The sequence below is a fragment of the Typopeltis vanoorti genome, chromosome 13, assembly GCF_054136105.1.
Source record: "Typopeltis vanoorti isolate ZY-2024b chromosome 13, IOZ_Tvanoo_1.0, whole genome shotgun sequence".
NCBI classification, from domain to species: domain Eukaryota; kingdom Metazoa; phylum Arthropoda; class Arachnida; order Uropygi; family Thelyphonidae; genus Typopeltis; species Typopeltis vanoorti.
The window spans coordinates 123,691,442-123,706,680 of NC_143561.1; the positions used below are offsets into that span (position 1 = coordinate 123,691,442).

The following is a 15,239-nucleotide window of genomic DNA, read 5'->3' on the forward strand; positions in this document are numbered from 1 at the left end:
GAGAGAGGCCACATACTACACACACCAGCTATCATACTTATTCTTGAATTCTTTCACACTGCTTGCACTCACAACATCCAATGACAACCCACCCTGTGAGAGGAAAATCTAGCCCTCACACCCTTCTTGGCGACCTTGATTCTCAGCTTCCAAGGGTGTCCTCTCGTCCTTTCCCCACCCTCCATAAATTAAAAAATTCCATCAATTGAAATCCTGTATGATGACCCTTTCAGAAGTTTGTAAGGTCTCAATCATATCACCCCTCTTTCTCCTGTTTGCTAATCTGCAGGGAAGTATTCCTTGAAATTTGTAATTAGACTCCCAAGATGTTTCTTTATATTCACTGCCAGTGTACTATGAAGAAGAATTTCATTCTCAGTTAAGAAGCATCGAACAACGGAACGGAACATGTATTTCCAGTATCAATTTATTTAATGATGAAACCAACTTTTTCCCTAAAAGCTGCAGTTTTATCCTGTACCAAGAATAAAGAAGTACGCGCACCCTGCAAGCTCATGTTCAGCTGGTTGAGGTGGCAAAATAAATCTCCCAGGTAAGCCACAGTTCATCAGTGAAATAATTCACGTCAGAGGATCTGTCAGAGAGACAAATCTGCACTTCTGAACGAAGTTCAAACAGGCGGCTCAATACATTTCCCATCGACAGCCAAATAACTTCGATGTGAAGTAAAAGAGAATCATGTTCAGCCATCCATTTCAATGCATAAAAATAGTCGTGAATTCATATTTATAGCTCTGGATGAAGTTAACAATTCTCACACTTTCATTCAAAACTGTCTTCAGAGCAACAGGCATATTTCTTGCGGCTAAAGCTTCACAATGAATATTACAATGCACAAATTTTGTTTGTGGAACTACTTCTTTAATTTTTGCAACACCACCACTGTGTTTCCTAACCATTGCACGTACTCCATCAGAACAAACACCAACACATTTATTCCATTTTATATAATTCATTTTCATAAATTGGTCAAATCTTAAAAATATTTCATTTCAGGTTGTGCGAGCAGGCAGTGGCTTACACTCATTCCTCCCTTCGATCCTTTTGAGGACTCGCTTGTTAACCACTTAATTCATGTTTGGTTTCTATCCTCTGGCAGAAACTACATATAAATATGACAATTTCACAAATAAAATCTCATATTCAAAGACAATCTAACACCACTACTTTCTTAACTGTAACTGCTGCTCACAGCTAAACAAACGACAATGGACAAACTGTTTCCCATTGCTTTCTGATCAAATATATTTGGGTTATTTTCTGTCATTGTCATTTGATTAATACTTATTAAATTCAAATTGAATTTCCATATTATTTTTGTATATTATTATACAAAAGTTTTAATGATAATGTAAAATCTAATTGTTTTCATTTAGTTGCATGAAATATTTTAAGTAGAACTGTTAAATATTTGTGCATACATTTTTAATTCTCAACTCATGTTGTGAGTAACAAAATGTTAATTTACCCTTTTATTTTATACTCTGTTTTCGTATCACCAGTGGTACAAATACCATAGGTTGAGAATCCCTGCACTATAGCATGAAACCCACAACTGACAATCCAATGGCAACAGTTGAACAGCAAACCACATGCCTTGTTTGGTATGGAAGCTGTTTTGCCAGCCCTGAAAAGCTGACCTAGAAATATCAAGAGTGAAAAATTTCTCCAAATCTTTATGGTTTGTGTCCAAAGATAGATAAAGCACCAAGAAATCTGCTTTGGATCACGAGTGGTTGAATCCATACTGGTCGTTAATGGCAAATGATAAATTCGGCTGAAAAATGTTTTAAGGATTGAGGCCAATGAGAAAACAGTAATGAAACAATTTGATGGCTTGCTTTCATTCTGTTGATCAGAAAGGAAGCAAGTATAACAAATCATACATAAGTAATATATTATTATTATTATATCACACCTCAAGGGATTCCAAAGACTCATCGAGGGAGGGCATCAATTCTACAACTATTCGTCTTACTACTTCACTAACCTTCATCACCTAACACCAATGCCATCTACTGCCAACTACCACCACTAATGCTTTCACAGACAATCACAAGCATCCATGTCCACACGGGATTCGAACCCACAGCCTTTTGGCTGGAGAGCAGATACGCTAACCACTCAGGCCGACTGGTTGGCTGATATGATGGCTGTTAATCCTGAGGTAAATTTTGAGCACAACTGGGAAAACACCACGAGTTGGTATCCGGATTGAGAATTTAACTGGTAATATACACCTGTCCTTTGCCATTTAAATCAACAAAAACTATGTTCACTGTCCCACCAGAGGCAAAATACTGATAAAAACTTATTTAATTTTTAACTTAGCCATAAAAGTAATGATGCTGAAGATCAAAGAGCTTTCACTGGGCATGTATAAGTTTGAACAATGAACCAAAATAGGTTTTAATAGTACTTAATATTTGAGAAGAATGATATATAGTATTACTTGTTTTCTTCTTTCCCCATCCCAACCGACAACTGAATATTACAATTAAGGTTGTCAGAGGATAAGTAACTCTAAAAAGGAAGGCTAGTATTGATTTCTAATTCCTTACTAAATCTGATTCCTCAACAGATATTTCCTCCAAAAAAATGAACATGGTTCTTTAATGGATTGAATTAACTTTTTGATTGACTGTTCCAAATATGCCATGATGATTACAATTAAAGACTATTTTGGAAAGGAACTCAATTAAAAATTCTGCAATAAAAAGACACATTTTTCTGCTAATAAAAGAAGTCCAGACATAGTGAACATATTGTGAAAATTATAGTAGACACAAAGTCTTACACTTAAGATTGAAAAAATCATTATGCAACACATGATAAAATAGAGATATTTCACCTAGCAAGACAGCTCACAGATGAATTTCCATCACTTTCAAGAGAACTGCGAGTGTGACAAATTTATGGTATTCAAAGCCCAATCACATGGTGATACTTCTTAAAAATCCAAGCATGAAAAGTTATGACAAAATTTATGAAACAAAGATCCATTTTTGTTACAGACTATTTTATTTTGCTGCCACAAAGCCTGACCAACCAAAATTAATCTTTTTGCTGAAAAGAAACACCACTGAACCCTCCTTGCTCACAATATTCTTTTAATTAAAAAACAACATGCAAAATTTTAGGCTATTTGTTTCAAATCAGGGTTAACAAAATTGTGACACTTGTATATATTTTAAATCTTGGTTCATTATTTTCATACAATATTTTATAACTATTTTACACAATTTTTGCCAACCTTTTAAAATTTAGTTTCCCAAAGTATGTACTTTGTGAAACAGGTATATACATACCAGCTTCCCCTCTGTCTTTTAAGTGAGGTGTTTGAACATACACGTGGCAATACCTAGTGGGATTTTTCTTTTTTGTTGTAGATGGAACCACAGATTAAAGCTTGTCAATCTGACAGGTTAGCCGCCAGGTGATGTATGTCTGATGTTAGAAACTATTCTTAGTGTATAGAAGTTAGAAACATTTCTTGACCTGCAAGAGCTATTTCTTTCTCCTGTTTTTTTTACACTGTACAAATTTAGAACTATTGTGTCCAGAAGGCAAAAGAATTTTCTGCACTATTTCAAGGCTTCACTCACATACACACATTCAATGGAATTTAAGCCTGCCCTGTGAACTGCTAAATTATTTTTTATACTTTATTACACAATGAGCCCTCATTATTAGCTGATTGGTCTGCCTATCTTTCTTTCCTAATGATTTCATGCAATTTACAGGAAGTGTGGTCAGCATGCATACTTCCCCCGTCTACCCACTCAATAACCATCATCTTATCAGTGTGTTTTGCTCACACCTATTCTTTTCTCATTTCCTGTCATATTTGTCACCTTCTAGCTTTTCACAACTCTCCAAAACATATACTAGATTTGTTTTTATGTAGCCAATCATGGCTGAAATACCAGTTTTCCATCCAAAAAGTATGGCATTTTGTAAATAGTTTAATTCACCTTACGACTCCCACGAAAACACCAAATTCATGTTATGGAACTATGCCTGTATTTGCACCTGTGTAGATAATGAAGCGTCAACAATATATTCAATTTCACTTAAAATTACAACACATGTACACTGTGATTTTTCTCTATTAATATCTAAATGTCAACAGGTAGATTTAAGGAATTAAATAGGCATGGCATGATAGACGATGCCAGGCTGAATTTCCTATGGATTAGCTGACTATGGGGATACAGTATATAATAATGTTCATTAAACACTTTTTATAAAAGAGTTTTACTATATTAAAATAAGAAATCCATAACAGGAATATTATATCTTTTGGAAGGCAGCAACATCTACAGACTGAACATAATCTTCAAAATTTTGTATTTCTTCTTGTAGCCAGTCAATACTAACCTGAAAGAGATAAAAGTAACTTAGTATATCAAAGAAAAGAAAATATTTTTAATACAATGAGTTACATGACCTCCAATCAGTTTCTGTATAATTTTCTTCTTCTTCTTTTTTTTTTTTTTTGAGGGGAGTGGAAGGAGTTTCAATACTTGGATAAATGTCTGGGCATAACCAATATTGGAAGAGGTGTTATTGTATGTCAATCCTAGTTGGTTAAGTGGATGGTGTCTCTGCTCCCTCCAACTAACAGGCTGTGGATTCAGGTGGTAAAATGAAGTTCAATACCATGTGTAAATCTATTATCATGCTTAATGAAATTCAGAAGTAGCTTGAAAAAAGTTCCTTGTTTAACTTCTGGCCCATAATAAGCACAAAGACTTCGAGTCTATCTAACATTTAGCTCATCCATAGTGCTAATGTGGTCTAGGTTTAATCCCTTGATGTGTTAAATTTACAAAAATTTAAATTTAAACTACTGTAATGACATAAGAAATTATAACACATGTAAAGGTATTTTATAACCAATACTAGAACAAAAAGTCTTACTTTATAAATATTTTAAAACTTTTAACAGCTATTTAAATATCAAATTATCAGTGGCTAAAAGATCTTTATCTTTATCATCATCAAATTCCTGCCATGTACCCTCCAGGGGTGTACAGGATATGATAGTACTACATGAAAAATTTACATCATTACTAACTTCCTATCTACAATTTTCCTCCAAATCAGCCTGTTACTTGTCAAGATTCCAACATTATCAGATCTTATATTTCTATCGTCTAAGGTACTTTGTACAGTATCAATCCACCTATATCTTGGTCTTTCTATGGGTCGTTTTCCTGCAAACCTAACGGAGAAGACTTGTTTGCTAATCTTTCCTCGCTCATTCTATTTAGGTGACCATACGACCTGAGATTAGCTTTCCTAACACATTCCTGGATGCTGACAATGTCAAGTTCTTTCCTAATATCCTCATTTATAATATAATATTGCCATTGATGCAATCTATTCATGCCTCTAATCTTTCTCAGGACTTTCATATCTGCAGTCTCTAGTCTTTGGTCAAGTGTTTTACTTCTAACCCTGCTCTCCATAAGTTAAAACTGGTTTGAACACTGTCTTGTATACAGCTAATTTAGTGTTCTGACTAATTTCTCTCTTATTCCATATGAATTTATTCAATTGACTTCTTACCATACCAGCTTTGTTGATTCTGTTGTCTATTTCCATATTTAATTTACCATCTTCACTAAAAATCGTGCCTAAGTAACTGAAATATTTTACTTGTTCCACAGGTTCTCTGTTCACAATGCAGTTGACGTTTTCAATGATTCTGCCTATTTTCATTATCTGTGTCTTTTCATTGTTGACCTTCATACAATATCTATTACAACAGTTATTCAATTTAGTCAGGGAATCTTGCAGACTTGTAGTGGATTTATTTAGAAGTATAACATCATCTGCATAAAGCAAAGAGCTGACATTAACATCTTCAATTTTGATATCATGTTTAATACCACTTTCCTTCATAATGTGATTAATATAGATAATGAATAACAGAGGAGATAATGTACATCCTTGTCTCACACCAGATTTAACATTACACAATCTTTCTGTACTTCCAACTCAAATAAAGACTAAGTATTGTTTGATATAATCCTCGATTGACACCATATAACTGTAGGATATTGAATAGCTTCTCTCTTGGCACCTTGTCATATGCCTTTTCCAGATCAACAAAACGTAAATATAGATCTTTGTTATATTTCCATGCTTTCTCCACTATTTGTCATAAAGTCAAGACCTGATCCTGACATTCTCTATTTAGCCTGAATCCAGCTTGTTCTTCACCAAGTTTTTCTTATACAATTCTTCTCAACCTTTCTCAAGTATATTTGCATACATCTTTCCAGGAACATTCAGTAATGAAATGTGCCCCATGTAATTCTCACATTCAATTTTATTTCCATTTTTATATATGGGTACAATGAGAGCTCTAGTAGAATCATCTGGAATTCATCCCTCTGTCCAGTCTTTCTGAACTATGCAGTGCAGCCACTGTAAGACTCTTATACCACCATACTTCAGCATTTCTGATTGAATATCATCTACTCCTGCTGCCTTTCCACATTTCAAGCCATTGATGTTTTTTTTCTAGTTCAAGTATGGATATGTACTGACTGTATGCCTGTTGAGTGTTTTTTTACCACTGTGCTGTCATTGATTGTTTCATTTAGCAACTTTTTGAAGTAATTACTCCATACTTCAAGGATATTTTTTTCTCCCGTTTTCATGTCAGCTTTATCATCTCTAACTCCTTTTACAGCACTTTTTCCTCCATTTCTAAACTTCTTCAACAACCTCCAGAATATCTTACCACCTTCATATTTATTTTCTATGTTCTTACCAAAGTCTTCCCATGACTTTTGTTTAGCTAGTTTTACACGGTGTTTAGCTTTCTTACATTTGTCTCTGTATTCTCTAAGAGCAGAAGCTGATTTATTTGCTAGGAACTCTTGATGTGATTTATTCTTTTCCTTCACTGCCTCTTTAACTTCCTGTATCCACCATGGAGTTCTGATTTTTCTATCCTTGCAGACAACCTAACCACATGTCTCTCTAGCTGAATCAATCAGGGTTTTCTTCAAGGCTTGCCACTGAATCTCTAAGGTTTGGTTCCTGTTCTCAACTATTTCATTTTTTCTTCAATAATCTTTGTGTATATTAGTCTATAGTTGACATCTGAGAGCTGCTCAACTTTTATTATTCGCTTTAAAACTTTCTTACATGTTATTCTTTTCAATATGAAATTCAATTTTATCCTGCTCAAGACTAAATAGTGATCACTTCCAATTTCAAATCCCCTGTACACTCTGGTGTTCTGCACCAGGATAAAACATCGCTATCAACAATAACATAGTCAATGAGACCTTTCTTATTCCTTGCCTCTTCTCTCCATGTGAATTTATGCACATTTTTATGTTGGAACATGGTGTTAGTAATAACCAGTTTATGTCTTCAGCTGAAATCCAAGAAGTATTTGCCATTATTATTAGCTTTGCTCTTTTCTCCAAATTTTCCCAAAATATTTTGTATGAGTAATTCAAGTTCACTTTCTTTAAAACTAATATTTGAATTTTTTTATCAATAAGGCTCTTTATTACAGAATTTTTTATTTCAGAAAAATGGTCTAACATGGTGAATAAACTGCTCCAATGGGTTTTTGAATCTAATATTAAAGAAATTTCTTTGCCAATTTCAGCTTTTATATATTTTTGTAGTATATCACCATTTTTTGTAGGAAATTTGCAAAATATGTTAATCACCTTTCTTATTTTTGATATTAACAAATTAAGTTTTGTATCTGGTATTTACCTGAGAAGTGGTAAAAAATTGTCACATATGATTTCTAAACCATTAATTTTGTTTTCAGTAATTTCTTCTAAATTTGTATCTTCATCGTTAGTACTTTCCTTCCTCTGTTTCTTGAGTCTATGTTGTAAAGTACAGTAGAACTTGGTTACAACGATCACGGTTACAGCAAATTCACATTTATAACGAATAATTTTTAAGGTATGTTTGAATTACATTTGATTCAATGCATGTATTTCATGTTTATTATGAATTCGTTTCATAGGAATAACGAACGAATAATACATGTTAGTCATTCCTTTACTGACATTTCGTACGTACGCATTATCTGGTTGTGGAAAAATGTTGCGAGTCAAACGGAAAATTTTATTGGTTTCCGAAAAAGTAGAAATTATATGGGAGGTGGAAAGTGGCCAATAAAATCTGACAGTAGCAAAGAAGTATGGTTTGTCCCCATCTAAAATATCAACAATTTGGAAGAATTGCAAGTGGACTCTGAAAGATTTTGAAAACAATTTATCAAAGTGTAAACTAGGCACTTCTTTCGTGGTTTAAAGTGCAAAGAACCGCTAGCTTACCTATTAGCGGACCAATTTTGAAAGTTCAAGCCAAAAAAATTTGCTGTTCAACTTGGTTATAGCAATTTTAAATGCAACAATGGGTGGATTGATCGGTTTAAGAACAGAAACAATATTGTCTACGCAAAAGTAAGTGGCGAGGCGCTGTCCATTGACAAAAACGTTTCTGACTGGATCAAGAATGTATGGCTGGACATCAAATGAAGGTATGGATACAACAACAATTATAATGCAGACGAAGCAGGGTTTTTTTATAATTTAACGTCTGATAAAACTTTTCAATTCAAAAACAAAAAGTGCATTGGTGGAAAACTTATCAAAAATAGACTCACAGTTTTAGTTTGTGCGAACATGATCAGTAGCGATGAAAGAAAGTTTCTTGTAATTGGAAAATCAGCAAAGCCTAGATGCTTTAAAAACATAAAGAAACTTCCCGTTAATTATACAGCAAATAAGAAGGCTTGGATGACATCTTCAATTTTCGAAAATGAAATTCGCAAGTGGGATAAAGCCGATCCTGTAGTGGCTAATTTAACAAATATAAAACTTGTTTTTTTTTGCCACCGAATGTGACATCTGTCTTGCAACCACTTGATCAAGGTGTAATTAGATGTTTTAAATCCCATTTTCATCATCTGTTAGTCTCGGAACTGATAGAACGCAGAGAAAAACTGCAGAAAATGCTTATGCTTACTACTCGAAGATCAGTGTACTTCACGCAATACGTTTAATGAGTGATGCTTGGAATTTGGTGTCGTCATCTACGATACAAAACTGTTTTAAGAAAGCCGGTCCTGCAGAATACGAGTGCGAATCTCGTGAGTGGTGATTTTTATCTGTTTTATCGTGTTTTTTCGTTAGAAAATTAGTTTTCTAGTATAGTATATTTTTGCATTCTTGGAGTATTTCGTGTGTTTATAACATTTTTATTGTAATTTTAATATTAATTACAGATGTAAAATGGTGCCAAAAATGCAGAAGAAATGAAACGCTAATAAGAACAGCGAAGTAGTGAACAAGAAGGGGATTCTCCACTAAAGACGATATTAAAGAGAATATTGCAAATATTCTCTTTAATATCGTCTTTAATATTCTCTTTAACCTAGCAATCTCTGAGATTGCTAGGTTAAAGCAGATTATTAGACAGAGAATGAGGGAACTACCGAAAGTCGAGCAGCATTTAGAGGGTACAGGGAGAATAAAAAAGTTCAGCAGCAAAATGAGAAACAAAGCACAGAATCAGGTAAGTCACTGCATAACAACAAATATTTGGTAAGTAAAATTGATCATAAAAAGAAGGATGTTATTTGGTATGGTGACCTTCACAAACATGTCATTGATGAGCAAGTTATAGTATCATGTTTTCTTGGTACAAAAATTAAAAATATAAAGCAAGCAATTCAAAAACAGAAAAGAAAAAGTAAATGAGATCGTAATTGTAGTAGGCAATAACAACTAGCGCTAAGTTCAGTATGAAAGCTGGAAGAGGCAAGAGTGAAGAGTAAGAAAGTGAAAATAGTAAGTATATTACCTCAGTATGATAAAAAAATGAATTAAGATGAAGGGCTATGATGGCAAATGATTCTATGAGTAGGCAGTGCAGAAGGAATGGATGAGAGTTTTTGGATGTGCTGAGCGAGTTTAAGGGAAGATTGACAAGAGGGATTGGCTACACTTGAATGCATTTGGCACCAGGAGTCTTAAAAAATTATTTAATATAAGACCTAACATAAAGAGTCAGGGAAACTGAATTCTCATGGGAGGAATCATGAGAACCTGTGTGTAAGAGTGAAAATGTTAGGTAACTGTGTTAATGATGGGAATAGTTATTATTATTATGGAAATGATTATAAATAGAGAACGATTCTGTGTTCATCTGGTTTGGACCTATCAAGCATGTGTAACAATTATTGCAACTTGGCTATCAAAAGCAGATGTACTAACTGGTATGAAGTGCAAGGAGTACAATATTATTAGGAAGGATAGACAGGATAGAAGAGGAGGGTTGTGCTGCTAACGATATCAAATGTCTTGAATCCAGTTAGAGTTGAGATCTGTGACAGTGAGTTTGAAGCCATCTGGTGTGAGGAAGTCTAAAAAGATTAAATACACAGTGGGGATGTTGTTACAGACCCGGTGGATTGGTTGCTAGTGACATAAAAATGCATCAACAAATAAATACGATGGGTGCGAAAAGAGTAATCATAATAGGTGAATTTTAATTGTGTCACTAGAGTTCAAAGAATAGATAGAGCAGGAGTGAAATGGATATGTAATCTAATTAAGCAAGAGATTCATAAGAAAAAGTTAATCTGGAAGGAATATCTTGTGAATGAGGATGGTGTCATCATAATTATAAGCAGCAGAACAGAAGAGTCAATTATTGTGCAGAAAGCTAAGTCTGAGTATGAAAGAAACTGGCTCTGCAAGTTTAATTATCAAAACATTGTTTGGGTAGATATTAAATCAAATGAAAAAAATGAAACTGAATTTATTGAGCTGTTGCAAGACAACTTCCTCAAGCAGCATGTGACAGAAGGAACTGCAGGTCAAAGAGGGTTATATCTGATTATAGTATCGGAGGGTTTTCAGTTAAAGACTACTATTATGCCTCCAGCGATCATGTGGTACCCACTTGGGAAGTGACCAAGTTTATGAATGTTCCATTCGGAAAAGGTTACATGCTGAACTACAAAGTAGGAAATTGTGATCACCTGAGGAGCATGTTGAGTTCTGTGACATGGTATCAGTCATTGGATGGGAAATACTAAATGAATCAATATTAGAATGTGTCACTAGAGTTCAAAGAATAGATAGAGTAGGAATGAAATGGAATTAAGCAAAAGATTCATACGAAAAAGTTAATGTGGAAGGAATATCCTGTGAATGAGGATGGTATCAGTTATGATAATTATAAGCAGCAGGACAGAAGAGTCACAAATATTGTGCAGAAAGCTAAGTCTGAGTATGTAAGAAACTGGCTCTGCAAGTCAAAGACAACCCAAAAGAATTCTATATTATGCTGCAAGTAAAAGAAAGAATTTGAAAGAACAACTTTAGTAAATAGGAGTGGCAAGAATGTATGGTAATCCCATTGCACAAGGGATTAAAAATATTAAAAATATGTTATTTTTAATATAAAAATATTAAAAATATAATTACAAAGACCAATGTATCCAACTATCAACTAATCAGCATATCTCAGGAGTAGTGAGGAAGATTTTGGAAAGTTGGTAAGGGCTTGCATTCAGAAATGGGTTGAGAGAGAATCCCTACTTTGCAATGAACAGCATGAGCTTATTAAGGGAAGAGCATGTTTGACCACCCTGCTCACATTTTATGATACTGTTACCACTGAGTTAGTACAAGGGGAATGGATACACCATGATACTTTTGAATTCTGCTGCATAAACTGGAGAATATGGGATTGGATAATAAACTATTGGCATGGAGATAATCTCAGGTGGTATGGTCACTTAAATAGAATGGGAGAGAAAAGATTAGCAAAACAAGTGTTCTCTGCCAGGTTGGCAGGAAAACGACCCAGAGGAAGACCAAGATATAGGCGGATTGATACGGTACAAAGTGCCTTAGACGATAGAAATATAAGATCTGATAACGTTGGAGTCTTGACAAGTAACAGACTGATTTGGAGGAAAATTGTAGATAGGAAGTTAGTAATGATGTAATTTTTTCATGTAGTACTGTCATATCCTGTACACCCCTTGAGGGTACATGGCAGGAATTTGATGATGATGACTATTGGCATGGATAAGAGGATGGCTGATTGACATAAGAAAGTGGTGAATCTACAAGATTCAAGGTAACCAGTGGTGTGCCACAAGGATCAGTCCTTGTGGCACACCACTGGTTATGTACATACAATCTGTACATTTAATGACATTGGGAAGGATTTGACATGGTACACACAGTCATTTGCTGATGATATGCAGTACTTGTAGAAGGATGTGAATAGGCTGGAATTGTGGGAATGTAAAAATGACTGTCATTTCAATGTTAATAAATGTAAAATCATGCAATTTGTTCTGATTATGCTTGAAGATATGATGAGGCTAGAGATCTTGAGTTTTAGTAGATAGGAAGTTGAAGTTTAAGGGTGATACAGCAAAAACTATAAATACAACCCAGAGAATAATGACAATGCTGAAATGAACTTTGACATGTTCATAGTTTTTTCACTTGGTTATACTATAAATTAAAGATGCCAAGAAGTTATATTTATACATGTATATAAGGATATACGAAGGTGGTCTGAAAAGTTCTCGGCCTAACAATTAAGAAACGAATTTATAATTTCAAAATTATTTTTATTTTTCAGCATAATCTCACTTAAGACTAATACATTTATTCCAGCAATGCTCCACTGCCATTATCCCATCCCTGTAGTGTTTCTCAGTAAGATCTGCAGAATATCCCTTTACAGTTGCAATCACCTCTTGATTCAAAGAAAAATGCTGACCAGCGACAAGAGTTTTAGTTTTGGGGAGAGATAGAAGTCAGAGGGAGTCAAATCTTGGGAATACGGCAGATATTCCAACAATTCATAGTGCAGATCCCTTAATTTTCCCATTGCCAAAACACCTTTGCGGGCAGGTGCATTATCCTGATGAAAAATTATTTTTTTCTTCTGCAAACCAATCTTTTCTCACAATTTTTTTTCGTCTAGTCTGGTTAAAAGATTGGAACAATATTCCCATTATTGTTTTATCCATTTCAAGATAATTAAGGAACAAGATGCCTTTAGCATCCCAAAACACCGATTTTGGTCTGCTAAAGGAACTGAGTTTGTCTTCTTTGGCAGTGAACAACCAGTTTAAGTCCACTCTTTTGACTGCTGTTTGGATTCTGGTGGGTAATCGTGAATTCAAGCCTCATCCACAGTAATAAATTGATGCACAAAATCAGTTTTATTCTTGTTAAAATGCTCCAAGCACTGTTCAGAGATTTTCATGCATGTGCGTTACTTTTTGGATATCCTTCACATGAATCGTTTTCAAGGCTGGTACAGCCACATTTAAACTCAGCAGCCCATTTCTTAATTGTTGAAAACGAAGGAGAAGGGTGGCCATAAACTTTTATGAACTTCGAATGAATTTCTTTTGGTGTTAAACCTTTTACAAAGAATTTTATAACTGCACAATACTCAATTTTATCCATTTCAATGGAAACAGACAACACTTTTGCTTCAAACAGCTGTATAAAACTAACTACTTGATAGAATGACTTGAAATTTCGCATGGATGCTTATGACAGATCTATCAACTTAGGAGAAAAAACAAAAAATCTTGCCAATAGTGTTGCCATCTATGGTCAAGGCCGAGAACTTTTCAGACCACCCTTGTATAATTGTTGCCCAGTCATGAAGTTGCTTCACGTGCAAACTTTGTTTGCTTACACTACCATCTGTAACTTATAGAACCTTGACAAGTAAAGATAAGGAAGTCATTTTGCCTCTTTATAAGGACTTGATAAGACCTCACTTGGACTACTGCATGCAGGTCTGGTCTCCTGGTTTCTGTGGCCGTTCGAATAGAGTGCAGAGTGTCAAAAATGACATAAGGATTGTGGAATACAGATTATGAAGACAGACTTTTGCAAGCTGCAGACACTAGTAAACAGGAATAAGAGAGGCGATATGATTGAGACATGCAAACTTTTGAAAGGGCTATACAGAGTTTCAGTAGATTTCAGTAGAACTTTTCATTTTATGGAAAGTGGGGTAAGGACGTGAGGTCATCCATGGAAGTTGAGAATATGCTGTCAAGAAGACGGTTAGGACTAGATTTTTCTCCCTTTTCTGTGTGACTGGAATGCATCGTAGTTGGATGTTGTATGTGTGCAATTAGCATGAATGAATTCAAGAAAAGGTGATGGTGCGAATAGTATGGCCTTCCTGGAAGTCTCTCTTAATAATAATACTAATAATATTGAATTCTTTTAATTTGTGTTCTAATAATTCAAGACATTGTTCCACTGCAAAGATCCATAAATACGTTGCAACCCAAGATTCCAAAATTTATCAAGCATTGTTAACAAGAATGTCTAATTTTAACTTGCATTCACATACAATGAAATGTACTGACTATACTGAGTTAGTAGCATAGTGTTTAATCCCTGGTCAGTTTATTACTGACCAGAGATTAAAGAGACATGATAAGCTCCGCCTCCAAATTGAATCCCAATACCTGATTGGCATAACCAGAAAATTTTCGCATATGCACTGAAAGATACAGAAAAGAGAGATCTCTTTCTGACCACAGAAAAAGAACGGTGATGCATTCTTACTTTGAGACATCATAGGGCAAATCTTATCTCTGTGGCTCGAAGGGTATTCTATATTATTTGTCCTTATTATGTAAAGTATTTTATCCTCAAAAAGTGTTTTTGATGTTAGACCAAGTGACACACTTTCGCTTGAAAAGCAAAAAAAGCTTGATGTAATGGTAACAAATACAAATATTGAGTGGTATCAATGAATCAGTAGCAACTGAAAAAGTGACGGTCGATCTCCAGAATCCTTTGCCATAGCATGTGAATTCCATTGTAAAAATTTGCAAAATGACAACTGATATGTTTTGGTTATGTAAAAAGAAAACAAAATTAAATGTACACATTTATGAAATTCATAATTTCTTCATAAAAATACAACATAATACATAAATGATAATAAAACTATATATAACATTGTAACTAATTAATAATTAAATTGCATTGTATTGTATTTGACTTATGATGGATTTGTTGGGGGGTGCTTAAGGGTCAAAGCTGTATAACTGAGAGGAGACCTCCACATAGCCTTTAAAGGAATGCGGAGAACCGACCAGGGCTTCTGACCTAATGTCCAATCCTCACATTCTCATGGTGCAC

At 34.5% G+C, this 15,239-nt stretch overlaps 1 protein-coding gene across 2 annotated transcripts in view; it reads right to left on the reverse strand.

The window, feature by feature from the left end:
- Positions 1-4,259: 4,259 nt before the first annotated feature.
- eEF1beta (elongation factor 1-beta) overlaps positions 4,260-15,239 on the reverse strand; it is a 150,902-nt gene continuing 139,922 nt past the window's right edge. For both annotated transcript variants that reach the window (XM_090402288.1, XM_090402289.1), the window contains one exon: positions 4,260-4,401. In XM_090402288.1, coding sequence (XP_090258414.1) covers positions 4,315-4,401 — 87 coding nt within the window. In that variant the 3' untranslated portion in view covers positions 4,260-4,314. The remainder of the gene's footprint in view (positions 4,402-15,239) is intronic.